At 40.2% G+C, this 13,190-nt stretch overlaps 4 protein-coding genes across 8 annotated transcripts; 1 reads left to right on the top strand and 3 right to left on the bottom strand.

Moving 5' to 3' along the window:
* Positions 1–274: 274 nt before the first annotated feature.
* On the top strand, positions 275–4,410 carry LOC111803795 (mitogen-activated protein kinase kinase kinase 3-like). Its single transcript, XM_023688351.2, has 11 exons — positions 275–975; positions 1,456–1,773; positions 2,026–2,113; positions 2,225–2,287; positions 2,390–2,550; positions 2,650–2,725; positions 2,831–2,890; positions 3,105–3,212; positions 3,311–3,547; positions 3,621–3,721; positions 3,812–4,410. The coding sequence occupies exons 1-11, from the start codon at positions 542–544 to the stop codon at positions 4,065–4,067; spliced, it is 1,902 nt and encodes a 633-aa protein (XP_023544119.2). The 5' UTR covers positions 275–541; the 3' UTR covers positions 4,068–4,410.
* On the bottom strand, positions 4,285–6,131 carry NDHO (NAD(P)H:plastoquinone dehydrogenase complex subunit O). 3 transcript variants are annotated; one of them, XM_023688353.2, is made up of 6 exons: positions 5,771–6,108; positions 5,620–5,675; positions 5,076–5,141; positions 4,960–5,001; positions 4,779–4,838; positions 4,285–4,447 (listed from the first exon to the last, which is right to left on the bottom strand). In XM_023688353.2, exons 1-6 carry the CDS (start codon positions 6,018–6,020, stop codon positions 4,418–4,420), a joined length of 504 nt encoding a protein of 167 aa, XP_023544121.1. In that variant the 5' UTR covers positions 6,021–6,108; the 3' UTR covers positions 4,285–4,417. The 3 variants fall into 3 exon arrangements, 2 of the variants coding, with proteins under 2 accessions (XP_023544121.1, XP_086983937.1); XR_015422748.1 differs by lacking the exon at positions 4,960–5,001 and having other exon boundaries at positions 5,002–5,141; positions 5,771–6,114; XM_087127811.1 differs by lacking the exons at positions 4,960–5,001; positions 5,620–5,675 and having other exon boundaries at positions 5,002–5,141; positions 5,771–6,131.
* Positions 6,132–6,910: 779 nt separating this feature from the next.
* Positions 6,911–8,205, bottom strand: LOC111803079 (photosystem I reaction center subunit N, chloroplastic). The gene is made up of 3 exons (XM_023687349.2): positions 7,752–8,205; positions 7,222–7,347; positions 6,911–7,101 (listed from the first exon to the last, which is right to left on the bottom strand). The coding sequence occupies exons 1-3, from the start codon at positions 8,049–8,051 to the stop codon at positions 7,012–7,014; spliced, it is 516 nt and encodes a 171-aa protein (XP_023543117.1). The 5' UTR covers positions 8,052–8,205; the 3' UTR covers positions 6,911–7,011.
* Positions 8,206–8,803: 598 nt separating this feature from the next.
* On the bottom strand, positions 8,804–13,105 carry LOC111803459 (SWIM zinc finger family protein). 3 transcript variants are annotated; one of them, XR_002816379.2, is made up of 7 exons: positions 12,776–13,105; positions 11,952–12,265; positions 11,064–11,715; positions 10,766–10,965; positions 10,434–10,678; positions 9,290–10,283; positions 8,804–9,067 (listed from the first exon to the last, which is right to left on the bottom strand). XR_002816379.2 is itself a non-coding variant. In XM_023687861.2 (6 exons), the coding sequence occupies exons 2-6, from the start codon at positions 12,218–12,220 to the stop codon at positions 9,493–9,495; spliced, it is 2,157 nt and encodes a 718-aa protein (XP_023543629.2). In that variant the 5' UTR covers positions 12,221–12,265; positions 12,776–13,105; the 3' UTR covers positions 8,804–9,492. The 3 variants fall into 3 exon arrangements, 1 of the variants encoding a protein (XP_023543629.2); XR_002816380.2 differs by having other exon boundaries at positions 11,952–12,255; XM_023687861.2 differs by having other exon boundaries at positions 8,804–10,283.
* Between the last annotated feature and the right edge of the window lie 85 nt (positions 13,106–13,190).

The raw sequence follows: 13,190 nt of genomic DNA, 5'->3' as shown, positions 1-13,190 counted from the left end.
CTAATACCCCTTTTTAAAATTATATTTTTAAACGTTATTATCTAATTTTAATTTCTACTTAATCCTTTGGAAAAAAAAAAAAGAAGAAAAAAAGAAAAAAAGAGGCAAATTTGGTTGGTGTCTGGTGGGCGTGTGAAAGAAGGGGAAAAGGAAGGAAGAAGAAGGTTCTTAGTGGGTGCCACCAAAAACAGGCAACTGGGTTACACGGAAATCAATTGAAAAGGATACCCTTTTCTTCGTTTACAGATCGCACACGCTTTGCCATTGTTTCTCTCACTAGCCCAGTAACCAAAAACAACCCTGTGTTTCTCTCTCTAAAAAGCCCACCTATGAAGTTGCCACGTCCTTTCCCCCCACCACTTTATCCAACCACCGTCTGCCCTCTGATCTCAATTTCTTCTTCGAGTTTTCTTCCTCTCTTTAAACCCTTTTCATATTCTCCTCTTGCTTCTTTGATTTTCCTCGAACCCTCCCTCCCTCCCTTTTCAATTCCTCTCTCTGATTCTTTCTGGGGTTTGCTGATTTCCCTCTCTTCTCTACCATGCCGGCTTGGTGGGTAAGAAAATCGAGTAAAAACAAGGACCATCACAATCATCCCACTACCTTTCTCAACTTCTTCAACTCTTCTTCTTCTTCTTCTTCTTCTTCTTCTTCTTCCCCCAAAACTGAACCTAAGAACGTCAGCGACAAACCCAGGAGCTTCGATGAGGTCTCTCCGGTGATTTTCTCTCGCAATTCCCCCAGGTGTAGCAGGGATCTGGGCACTTCTGGTGCCGCCTCTTCTGGGTTTTCCGGTTTTGACTCCGATAGTGGAGATACCAGTGTTCCTCTTCCTCGACCTACTACTTCCGGCCTTGGGATTGATCATGGAGTCGGGAATGGATCTGGGTCTGTTTCGGTTTCAAGTGTTAGCTCCTCTGGCTCTTCCGATGATCATCCATCTGCTCAAGAACACCTTCAATTTGGAGGTCTCAGGTGGGTTTCCAGTTTCGAACGTTTCTGACTCCGATCGTTGCTTGTTTGTGTTGTTCTGATATTGGGGTTTTGTGAATTTTTTGAGTTTGTGAGTTATCGTGAAACTCAAGGACTTAATTCCCCTGTTTCTGTAGTCTTCTGCTGAAGAACATGGAATATACAACCAATTTTGCAATCTATTTGGCCCTGTTGGGATCTTAATATCTCTTTACCTGCTTTGATTTCTGAAACTGGGCCTTCTGGTTTATTACTGTGTTTTGATATCTTTGTTCTGTTTCTTGTTTAGCTCCGTTGCTTAATGCTGATACGATATGAGCTAGTTTATGTTTTAAACATGTCACGAAAAGCTGGGCTTCAGCTTGTTGTTGTTTCTGAATTAGCTAATACTCCCATGGGTGAGAGATTAGAAGTAATGGCTATCAGCTTTGTCTCTGAAATGCATTTGGAAATTTAGTCCACTGTGTTTGAAATTTGATTCAGAGGATTTGCTGATACAAGAACAGAGAAAAGGCCAAGAAGTCCAGGTCCAGGATCAAGAGGACCCACCAGTCCTACATCGCCTCTCAACCTGCGGTTCTGTGGCATGAGTTTGGAGTCTCCTACAGGCAAGCTAGATGACGGGATGAGTCGATGTCACAAGCTGCCACTACCTCCAAGTTCTCCCACCAGCCCGTCTTCCTTGACCAGCACGAGAGCTATCAATATTGGCGATAACAACGTTGCTACACAACCGAAGTGGAAGAAAGGAAGGCTTCTAGGAAGGGGAACATTTGGGCACGTTTACCTTGGATTTAACAGGTAATGGTGATTTTGATTAGTATGTTTTCATGTTCTCATAGTAATGGATGCATTGAAACTATATTTTCTATTTCGGCATGCAATTTAAACTCGTTCCTCGGAACGTATAATGTTCGAATAATGATTGACCAAGATACTTGATCTAGTTTCTTGTGCTACTTGGGAGTTGATCTCCCTGTTAGCATCTCAAAGATGGCACCATATTTGTTTTTATGATTACTTCTGTAACCCATTTTCTTGGATTCATTGCAGTGTAAGTGGCCAAATGTGTGCAATCAAGGAGGTCAGGGTTATAAGCGATGATTCGACATCGAAGGAATGTCTCAAGCAATTGAACCAGGTAATTCTTATTCTCTAGCTCGAGTTCATTGCGTTTTGAAAGTTTTAACGGGTTTAAAGGCTATCATTTTGATGGTTGGTTGTAATTCTAACCAATCACTCTGTCTAACAGGAGATTACCGTGCTCAGTCAGCTGTCGCATCCAAACATCGTCCGGTACTATGGTAGTGAAATGGTAAGTACAATTATTGTAACCAAACATCGTCACTGTGAACAAAGCTTCGACTCATTGTAATTCTAACGTTTATAATCTTACAAATTAAATTTGCGCTATCAGGGTGACGAGTCCCTCTCGGTCTATTTAGAATACGTCTCTGGTGGCTCAATTCACAAGTTACTTCAGGAATACGGTGCCTTCAAAGAACCTGTCGTAAGAAACTATACCCGAAAGATCCTTTCCGGGCTTGCTTATCTGCACGGGAGAAACACAGTGCATAGGTATTTGATTGTAAATACTGCTCAGGAATCTTGTTTTCATACTAAAGGGTACTTCCTACTTTACTTCTGAACATTCATGGAATATACTTCTCATGGCAGGGACATAAAAGGGGCAAATATCTTAGTCGATCCGAACGGCCAGGTCAAGTTGGTGGACTTTGGCATGGCTAAACATGTATGTATATTAACTCTTCCCCCGAACACTTAAACGTGTCGTTTTTTCTTTATCGTCTTTAACTGATCCACGTTTTTAAATGCTTTGCTTTTTGGTTCGAATCAGATTACGAATTGTACTTCGATGCTCTCCTTCAAAGGTAGTCCTTATTGGATGGCCCCCGAGGTACTTTCTATCACCTTCTTCCACTCCCCCCGCTTTAAACAAAAGCCGAGTGCTAAAGAAGAATAAATGAAAAGAAAGAACGAATCTTTTGTCATCGAGTTTATGAAAACAAATGTTCCTCCACATTCTTCTGTTTTATATCGAACCCTTTTCTCTTAGTTGTACACCTGCGCTGTGTCCGTCCTTACCGTTGTTGCTCGTCGTGGAATCTCAGGTTGTAATGAACACAAATGGCTACAGTCTTGCTGTAGACATTTGGAGTTTAGGGTGTACGGTTCTTGAAATGGCAACATCCAAACCGCCTTGGAGCAAATACGAAGGGGTTCGACATCTTCCTTAGATATTGCTCTCAAATTCTTCATGAGCTCCTCATGTTATATTGTCTGGGGACATACTTATCTTATATCTTGACATTAACAGGTGGCTGCCATTTTCAAAATTGGGAATAGTAAAGACATTCCAGAAATTCCAGACCATCTCTCGAACGATGCTAAAAGTTTCGTGCAATTATGCTTGCAACGGGACCCGGCTGCACGTCCTTCGGCTGCAGAACTACTGGATCACCCTTTTGTTCAAGATGCAGTAACACCAAGAGCGTCCGATGTTAATTTGTCCATGGATGCATTCCTGTTTAGTTTCGATGGAAGCCAGACTCCGGTAAGCCTTTCGAACTTAGAATCACTCGGAAAAGTTGGCCATGAAGTTGAAACCTTTGCAACTTTATATGCAGCCATTGTTAGATCGGCATCCAAACCGAAAAAGTATAAGCATATGCGATGGAGATTATGCAACAAACCCAACAATCTCTTCCAGAGCTTCGAGGAGTCCTAGGTACTAAAACATCATTTCTTCACAATCTTCTCTTTGTCTAATTCTATATACTCACTTCGAGACCAATGCGCTCGCTCGCTCTACGTGCAGGGGAAACGCAAGATTGATCACATCCTTGCCTGTCTCTCCTAGTTCAAGTCCATTACGGTCGTATGGCCCCGCACACCAGAGCTGTTATCTTTCACCACCACACACATCTTACATGGGGTTGGGTCAAAGCGGATACAATTTAAACGAATATGCATATAACACAAGACCGAACACATTGTTCACCCTCGATCCATCACGAGAGTCGTTACTATTGAAAGTTCGGACTCACGGCGGATCACCAAGAAGACCTCTATGACTGAACTTTTCTTTAAAAACAAGGAAGAAAATCATCTTCCTGACAGCCCCAGGTGTGATTTTATCCATTATGTAACCATTGTGAAAATTTTGCAAGTGGGGTAATGACATATGATGTAATTGGTTAGAGATATCTTTTTGGTCCTTGTAAAGTGACGGTGGTCTGTATATGTAATACTCAGTTCAGTAGCTCTGCTATCATCAACTTAGATCAGGCATTCAAAACAGATATCTATTCAGGAGGTTTCTATAGATCAATATATGTGTAAAATATGTAGTTTTAACTACAAATCTTTACAGAAACATGAGGAATAAACCTTCAAGTGAGGCATCCTTGATTCAAAGCTGTGATTACAGTCTTTCGTAGTTGAGTTTCTCCGACTGCCAGAACGAGAGAAGGCATCATAACATATGCAACAAATGGTTAGCAAAGGAAGTAAATAGGAAAAGAAACAGGAAAGAAGATCAAAGCAAAGTCGTAGGAGTAGAGATGTCCACGGGGCAGGACGGAGAATATAATCTCGGTTTTGGGCCCGTTTATCTAATGAGGATAAAATATTCCCCACTCCTTCCTCCATTCCTTGCCTAAACGAAAAATCTCCTCTCCATTCAGGGTAGGTCTCCACGATTTTAATGTTTAAATATATGGTCTTGCTTATTCGAAACTCGTCACGAAGAACAAGATATCAAGAAACAGCTTTTGAATAAATACCTTTATAAGCATGTCAGTCGGCAGCCAAGCTGGTGCAGTTGGGACACCAACCCATGCAATCTGTCCAAGAATTTTGTGTAAGAATGTAACACTACAAATATATAGCAGGAATGAAAGAACTTGACATAAGATGGAAGCCAAAGCATCATATACAAATGGATTCCAAATGAAAGTTACTCACAAGTGCATACTCCCCCGTCTCGAAAATGCGAATATCCAATACCTGAAAAGAAGATCGACTCGTTAGAAGTCTCTCGTATATTTTAGCACGTTCGTGTGTAATCCGTGTAAACTGACCTCGCCACGGTCTTCGTAAATATAATCCAAGCCCTTGTAATAAGGTGGATGCCCCACAGATAGATACTAATGGTAAAGAAGAAGAAAATATTGTCATCAGTCCAATACAATAGGAAAAGGGTATGTCCTAATTCATGGGAGAAATGAGAAGAAAGGTTAATTCATTCCTTTTAACATTATGTCGTGTTTTCCATTGCTCCAATTTTGACAATAATAATTGAGCACAAAGGTCGGGTCATCACAGAATTAATGTGTGAGATCCCACATTAGTTGGAGAGACGAATGAACCATTCCTTGTAAGGGTGTGTAAACTTCTCCTTAACAAACGTGAAACACGTGAAGCTGACAGTGATACGTAACGGGCCAAGACTGTTACAAATGGTATAAGAGCCAATCACCTGGCAGTGTGCCAACGAAGACGTTGGCCCCCAAGGGAGGTGGATTGTGAGATCCCACATTGGTTAGAGAGTGAAACGAAACATTTCTTATAAGGGTGTGACTACTTATACTAATCACCCAAAAACGATTCCAGAAAACTACTTACATTAACGCTATTAAGATACTTCTCTTTATCAACTCGCACAATCTGACCCTTCTTCACTACAGAAATCACATAAAAAAGAAGGAAATCAACAAATCTAAAATGAATCGTCAAATTCACGAACGAGGGCAGCAGAATAGCAGAAGAAACTCACTCGAATAGACGGGCTTCTTTAGAACCTTGGGAGAGGCGGCGGGGGAGCTTGAGGTTGAAGGTTCAGCCATGGGGGGCTGCTGGGTTTTGGTCTCCGATGCCTTATTCTCCGGATCAGTGGATTTTAGGGCTCGAATGGGATTAAAACGAAGTGGGTTTCTTCTAGAACTCTGTGGGTTTCTTCTAAAACTTTGTGGGAACTGAGTGAGGCATGAGAAAGAGTTGTGCGAAAGAGATGCAGAGAAAGCCATGGCGGAAAAAGGATAGAGATTAGTGTGTGAGCTATAGAAATGTCCCTCACTCGATGGGTAGTTCAACGGAGATAACGCTAAAATGATAAACCACATATCCACAGCATAAATTTTTTAACAGGGCTGTTACTACTTCCTCACATCATCGTGGGACCCAACAATTTACCCTCGTGGGACCCAACAATTCACCCTCTTTGAAGCTCAGCGTCTCGTCGGCACATCGCTCGAATTCATCCCTTTCGAGGCCAACATCTCGCTGGTATATCGTCAGGTATCTGGTTTTGATACTATTTATAACAACCCTAACCTATCGATAGTAGGTAGGTTTTCACACCCTTGTAAAGAATATTTCGTTATACTTTCCGATCGATGTGGGATCACACAAATTGTTTTGTGAAAATGTACGGGCAAAGAAAAATCTACCCTTGGAAAGAAGTGATTCATGTTTCACGTGAGGTTCTATCGAAATATGCTTCACTCGAGGATTGAAGTACTTATTGTAGCCTTGGTGTTGGATGTGTTTTTAGCTTGTTGATCTAGTTAAAGATTCGATCTTGAGACCGTCCGAAATGAAGGAAAGCTACTTTATTCATCGAGCTTTCCATATACGTAATGTGTGATTGAACTTAGTAGACTCCACCTCGACCCAGTTGCTCGAGTATTATTTATCTTGGACTTAACCCCTCGAGCTTCAGGCCAATTTACTATTAGATGAGCTTTTTTCATTGGGCTTATTTTAAATTGTCATTTCTTATCTTCATTTTAATTTGAGACATGTGTTAATTGCAATCTATCTCAAATTCAATAATTAAATAACTTCTTCATGAATTTGAGAAACGTGACGATTTGTGATCAACTAACTCGTTATTAGAATTTGAACATCACTCAACTAGTTAAGATATTATATTTGCGAATCGAACGCATAAAATTTCACACTATTTGGAAGTTGAGAATTAGATACAAAGACTTGAAATGGTTTCTTGCCTTCCCTTCACCATTTCCAGAAGACATTGGAACCACACTTGTACTTGTCCTTCCCCTCACACTCCAATTCCAAATCATCAGAGATAAATGGAACTTTCTGCAGCCATCAACAACAGAACAGAGAAATGACTTAGCTACTCAGCAAGAACTCATCACATATTATCTAGCATTTCAAAGGCAATACTGATTAAAACTATAAGCAATGTCCAAACCAAACCTTTTGTTTAGCAAGATCTTGGCACCCTGTGAAGTTCTCTGGGAACTTGCATGTTCCAAATTGAACGGTGTATGCCCTTGCAAAGTTTGCCCCACTTGTTGCCAATCTTTTCTTGTCATTCAATTCCTGTTGCAACAATATGCTTAGAAACATCATAGAATTTGCAGCTGAATCCTAATTCAGCCCCTTTACTTTGATCCTTTCCTGTGTTTAGCTTTAAACTTAAGCGTTAGAGAGTCTAAGCTCGTTGCTAACTGATATTAGTCCAAAAGGAAAATCCTAAAGAAACAACATCGGTTGATCGACTTGGGCCGTTAGAACAACTTTCAGCATAAATCTTGGACTCCCTACTTCTAGTTTAAGATAAGACTTCTGTTTCATAAACTATGGAAATCCAGCAACTACAAGAACCATATACATTTTTGTGCAGAGTCAAAGAATCAAGAACCAAAAACATTTTCATTATTTTAGCTAACTCAAAGAATCGAAACAGGGCTATGCATGGTTTGGTCAGCATAATAGGTAGCTACCTTGTTAGCTTTACTCTTCTCAAGGTACTCTTCAATGACTCCAGCATTAGCAGAGGAGTTGGAGGCAGCCGCAGCCGCAGCAAAGAGGGTGGCACCAAGGTACAGAAGCGCAGACCTCCTTCCGTCATTCTTGGCTTCAGGAACCCTAGCCTGTTGAGCCCTAATCGCAGGCAACTTGTAACCCACAACCCCAGGAGATGCAACAGAAGGGGCGGCGTTGATTTTAGAGCTCAGGTCGGCCGATCTCGCGCCTGAAATGGCGTAGTTGCAAGCCAGAACACTGGAATTCATGGTCGCCATTGCTTGCTGCGTAGGTCTCTGCAACTGCTTGGACGAAATCAAAGTTGGAATTAATGGCGGTCAGATGTTAATGGGGTAATGAGATTACGAGGGAAACTGATAAAAAAAAGAAAAAAAAGAAAAAGAAAGGGATCTATGAGATGGAATTGGATAAGGGATTGTGGTAAGAGTGTGGATAAGGTGAGATTTCCTCACTCCCAATTGGCAAACACCATGGCTGTGATTAGGGCTTCGGACATGGAAATGTGTGTGGCAAGCTTCAATTCTGGACCCACTTTGAAATTCCAGTTCATCTTATAATTCCACTTCGGACTGAATTTTATTATTTAAAATCCGCTAAATTATAATTCCAATCCCTTTCAACTGCATTTCATTTTCAGTCAAACAAAACATCTATTATGAGAGTGTGGAAACTCTCCTAAGCAGACGCGTTTTAAAATATTTGCTAACAATGACTTTAGAACTGCTACAAATGATATTAGAGCCAGACATCGGGTGGTGCGCCTTTTCCTAGTAGATGTATTTTAAAATCGTGAGGTTGATGGTAATATATAACAGGTCAAAACAAGCAATATTTGTTAGCGATGACCGTGAACTGATATAATTTTCTTTAAAAAAAGATTAATTGAACCAAACTTAGCTATAAGGAAAAATATCAAATAGATTATCCAATCAAATTTTATAGATTCATAGACATTTCAAATATTAAAGAAACAAATATTTTTAAGAAGTCAAAAAGTGCACCAAATAAGTTTAAGAAACAAAAGATCATCATTTATACCTTGCCCTTCAAATTCAGCTTCCACTTAGCTTCAATAAAATTGCTTGACTTCAGCAGTCATAATAAGCAAACACGATTATGAACAGTGATGACAGAGTAGACAGATGATCACTTTATCAGAGCTAAAGAAGAATGAACTTCTTATCATGCCCTACCTACTACCTAAAATGATCATATTAACAATGTTTTTCTATATACATATTCCTGCAATGATCCCTGGTAAATTCTAAAGGACCTGAAAAGGATGAAACATACGTTATGTAAGCAAAATACAGAAGGCCGAGAAGAATTTTGAATGCTTTAGAATAAATTAACGTAACGGCCCAAGTCCACCACTAGCAGACATGTTCTCTTTGGTGTTTAGGGATTATGGTTTAGGAAAGGCCCAAAAGGGAAAGCCCAAAGAGAACAATATCTGGCTACTAGTGGGCTTGAGTTGTTACAATTACAGTCTAACCACAACGGCAAGACTTGAGCTATGCTTCCATGTGGACATATCCGCACCATAACACGTGACATCCAGTTAATCTTGGCTGTGCTTGTTGTAATCTGTGCTTTTTACTCCATAAGCCACCAGATCTAACATCATCATACGAGTCCGAGTCGAAATCAAAGTACTTCAAATCCATATGGGAATACAACAGCGAACAAGTGAGCAGTTTATCTTATTATTGACAATCTTTTTCTTTTCCGGCTCTTCTTTGGCATGGCCTTTTTGACAATATTGGATTCCAATGGAAAAGCCAGGGTAGATGATGGTTTCCTACAACTGGTTCTTCCCTTTCCAGAGGCCCATTTCAAGGGCAGCTTATTTACCACAGAGCTAATATCATTTGAAGAATTCAATTCAACTAGTTTCTGAATTTCATCAAGGATTTGATGGGTCCAAGCCATTGACACATCCAAGGCAACAGAATCATCCATTGGTAGCTTCCACATATTCATCAGTATTTCCTCAAATGATTGAAAAGACATGGAAGGTTTGTAACTCGGGCGATTTTCACATATCATATTCACCTTGATCACATGTTTGCAAAGATTTCCTTGCAATGACCAAGAACAATCGCAAAATGAGAATTCTGACCCTGGATTCCAAACTATATGTGAAACACTGCTGTCCTTTTGGCTCAGAACTTTGGCAAAAAGGTGATTTTCCTCATCCAAGGAAACTGAAGAATCTGGAATTTGCAGTGCACGGTGCCAAGAAGTAGAAGAAATATACTCCTCTTTGACATTTTGAAATGAGTCACTTTCATCGGCGTATCGATCTAGCCAGTAGGTTGAATGCAATTCAGTGGTCAACTTGTGAACCAACCAGTCCACCCTCTGGAAAGCACCAAGATGAGAGTCATCAAACAGTTTTGCCTTCAGCTTCATGTGATAGGCTCCAATAGCACCAGATGCCTCTTGGCTTGCAAGTGGAAAAGCTCTCATAGCAGAAAGCCACATCTCTGTAACAGTAGAAAAAGATTGACAAAAGGAAAATTCAGGGCCAAGTCTATATAATAAGGCTAAACATGTGCAATCCCTTCAATTATTAAAATATATAGCACACTAAAAAGGTTTGAGAGCAGAGATAGATTGAATAGAAGAAGTCTAACCAATCTTTGGCACCCAACAACCCTTGAAATATTCCATGAAAGCAGTTTGGTCAACAAAATCACGGGTAAAATCTTCCAAGACAACCGAAGTATCGACTCCGTCCCAAATGCTGTGCACTAACTTTCCCAGCCGTTTGAACATTTCCCTCTGAACTTCAATGCTACTGCATTTCCTAACAACATTTTTTAGCCATGATCTACGGATGCGCCAAAGGGAAAAAAGCACAGGACAACAGAATATGTCCCTGAAAAATGAATCAATGTTAATTATAACTATGTTTAAACTATACAGAGTTGAGGAAGGGAAAAAACAGAGAGATTGGTCAACCTACGTGATAGGATCAGTCTCTGTGGCTGCGTCGTCAATTAAAAACCCACTAACTTTCCATCCGGGCTCTACAGAATGAGCACGATCAAGTAAGGCCTTCATCCATTTGGATACATCTGATTTTGCAAAGCTGCGAGTGATGACCCATGCAACAGGGAGTGCATGCTGTCTAGAATCAAACACAAGAAGTGTACACAGGGGGTACTGCACAAATAAGGAAGATGAAGCATCTACAATTTTTAGTAAACCAGAAGCGATTGACATTCACAAATTTTTGTAAATCGTAAAGCACGTTCAATCACCTTAAGCCTCTTAATGCCAAATGTTGAATCAGCAGCAATGAGACTACGATGGCCAAACCGAATCATCTGTTGCAATTGCCATTCTGTTTGAATCCCAAGAATGAAAGGATTTTCTTCTGAAGTATCCTGATAAATAAATATGGATTTTTTATTGCGCTCAACCCACATGCGAATGCTAGCTTGATCATCCAGATCGAGCTCATGGGTAGACCGTTTGATGATCATCCCAAGCTTGTGAACATACTGGGAAGCAAGACTGTTTGCTTTTGCATTTGAACCACAGTATCGCTGAAGACACTCAAGATGTTTCTCAACAATGTTTGCCTCAGGAATTCCCAGATAAATCATTGACATTGTTTGTTGTTGGATCTCATTACAAATATATGGGATCCTATTGGCATTAGGGCCAATGGCCTCTCTGTCGAGTGGCCCATGGCAAACAAAGCCAGACTTGTTCACATGACGCCTCTCATTATATATTATAAGTGCCAGAGATGGACGAGCGTACAATCGCTTTACAACAAAATGGCAGGTGCAACCTCGCATTGATTGAGGTCTAGCAGCACGATTTCGCGTGTTAAGCCTATATCTTCTACTAGGTAAAATACATCCACCTTCCCCATAATTTTCAGGACCAAATGAGCACCAATATCTTCATACATGCATAAAAGGACAGGGTGTCAATGAAAGAAATTAAGGAATTTATAGACAGATACAATGAGGGAGACCTATGCAAGGGTCACTTTGTAAGAACATTGCTTTTGTTTTTTTTTTTTCAATGACAGAAACTCAATCTAGATTTTTCTAAATGAAAAAATAAAATCCTTAACTTGCTGAACTTTTTTTAGAAGGATAAATAAGAAATTTAAAAATTGCTATGAAACTTACTGTCGATATTCCAAATATTCATCATCCTTGAACTCTTTCAAGCTTCCCATCGATCGTTTCTTTCCCTTCTCAATATGAAACCGGGTCGGGCACTCTATATTAGTACATTCACCAACTATAAATGCATCTACTCGGACGTAAGGAATCAAAGCTACTTCATCATGATGTTCGACAGTGCCAAACTTGGTCCAAGTCAAATCAGCTGAATAGAACTCCTCCTCAGGCGGATCTTGTACCTGAAGATCAAGTATTGATTCAACGATAGCCATCGAAATGTAGCTGCCAAACTCCAATTCCTAGCAATCTGCAAAGCTCTGTGCATGGAAGAATGTTACTCCATAATTGTATAATCATAAGCAGTCACGAAAGCTAAGATAATTCACAATTGTACATACTACATTGCATATGCACACCTTTCTTGTTAGAGATAGTAGGGAAAAATAAGCATTTTTTCCAGTCAGTTCTATTAAGATATGATTTAAGAACTAATAGAGTATGCTTTCTTCTTCCCGCTTAAACATTATTCTTATTTTCCCCAAAGGCGTCCTGGGTCATTTCGATAAAATTTAACCCCAACCCTCTTGGAAAATCCAACCATTATTTCCACATGGGCAAGACCACTTCATAAACTGTTTTTACAAGAAAACCAACCCCTTAGAACAATTAATCACAGACTTTCAAAATCTTAATCAAACTTCATCATCCCATGTCTAACAAAGCCAAGACATAAACTACAATAAACAAACCCGTCGGTCCTATTGGAGAAACAAGAAAAACAGATAAAGACCAAAATTCACAGCAATTTATCTCGTACGAATCCTTACAGAGCATCAGGCGAAAACTAAATTCAATTAGCTAGAAACGCGAATTCTGAACGCAAAAACCAATCTCCGAAGTAACAAATTCCTGGCAGGTCTGGTTGCTGGTCAGTCAGTTCTGGGTTTTAAGAACATGCTTCTGCGCATATGGGTCAAAAACTCGAGCTTGATTGTTCCTTCTTGGAAATGAATGCCAAGCAGTCGGTGACGGTGGAACAAGAAAAGAGTCTGACCAGCGATGGTTTTGTGAATCCCTGAAGACGCAGGCATTAATGAAGAGTTGAAACAGAGGAGAACGAACGAAGAAAATGTTTGCAGTATCTTCCTCGTTAGCCTGCACCGAGAGAGAAAAAAAAAAAAATACAGGTTAAGAGTATCGGTCTGAGCCCTAAGCCCAATGGGCTTATTATTCGCTTGGCCC

The sequence above is a fragment of the Cucurbita pepo genome, chromosome 10 (genome assembly GCF_057944985.1).
Source record: "Cucurbita pepo subsp. pepo isolate OVF chromosome 10, ASM5794498v1, whole genome shotgun sequence".
NCBI classification, from domain to species: Eukaryota; Viridiplantae; Streptophyta; class Magnoliopsida; order Cucurbitales; family Cucurbitaceae; genus Cucurbita; species Cucurbita pepo.
The sequence above is the reverse complement of the archived record's forward strand: the minus strand, read 5'-3'. Positions and strand labels throughout refer to the sequence as shown.

Bases quoted from the DNA above. Each gene is read 5' to 3' on its own strand.
- LOC111803079 (XM_023687349.2), bottom strand. From the start codon at position 8,051: ATGGCGACCATGAATTCCAGTGTTCTGGCTTGCAACTACGCCATTTCA. The intron at 7,348-7,751 runs GTAGCTACCTAT...TTGTTGCAACAG, and splicing joins AGAAGAGTAAAGCTAACAAG to GAATTGAATGACAAGAAAAG. The intron at 7,102-7,221 runs GTTTGGTTTGGA...TGATGGCTGCAG, and splicing joins AAGATCTTGCTAAACAAAAG to AAAGTTCCATTTATCTCTGA.
- LOC111803795 (XM_023688351.2), top strand. From the start codon at position 542: ATGCCGGCTTGGTGGGTAAGAAAATCGAGTAAAAACAAGGACCATCAC. The intron at 976-1,455 runs GTGGGTTTCCAG...AATTTGATTCAG, and splicing joins CTTCAATTTGGAGGTCTCAG to AGGATTTGCTGATACAAGAA. The intron at 2,288-2,389 runs GTAAGTACAATT...TTGCGCTATCAG, and splicing joins GGTACTATGGTAGTGAAATG to GGTGACGAGTCCCTCTCGGT.
- LOC111803459 (XM_023687861.2), bottom strand. From the start codon at position 12,220: ATGGCTATCGTTGAATCAATACTTGATCTTCAGGTACAAGATCCGCCT. The intron at 10,679-10,765 runs GTAGGTTGACCA...TTCATTTTTCAG, and splicing joins ACAGAGACTGATCCTATCAC to GGACATATTCTGTTGTCCTG. The intron at 10,284-10,433 runs GTTAGACTTCTT...CTACTGTTACAG, and splicing joins TTGTTGGGTGCCAAAGATTG to AGATGTGGCTTTCTGCTATG.
- NDHO (XM_087127811.1), bottom strand. From the start codon at position 6,116: ATGTGGTTTATCATTTTAGCGTTATCTCCGTTGAACTACCCATCGAGT. The intron at 4,839-5,001 runs GTATTGGATATT...ATTCTTGGACAG, and splicing joins CGAGTCGATCTTCTTTTCAG to ATTGCATGGGTTGGTGTCCC. The intron at 4,448-4,778 runs GTATTTATTCAA...TCGTTCTGGCAG, and splicing joins CGACTGACATGCTTATAAAG to TCGGAGAAACTCAACTACGA.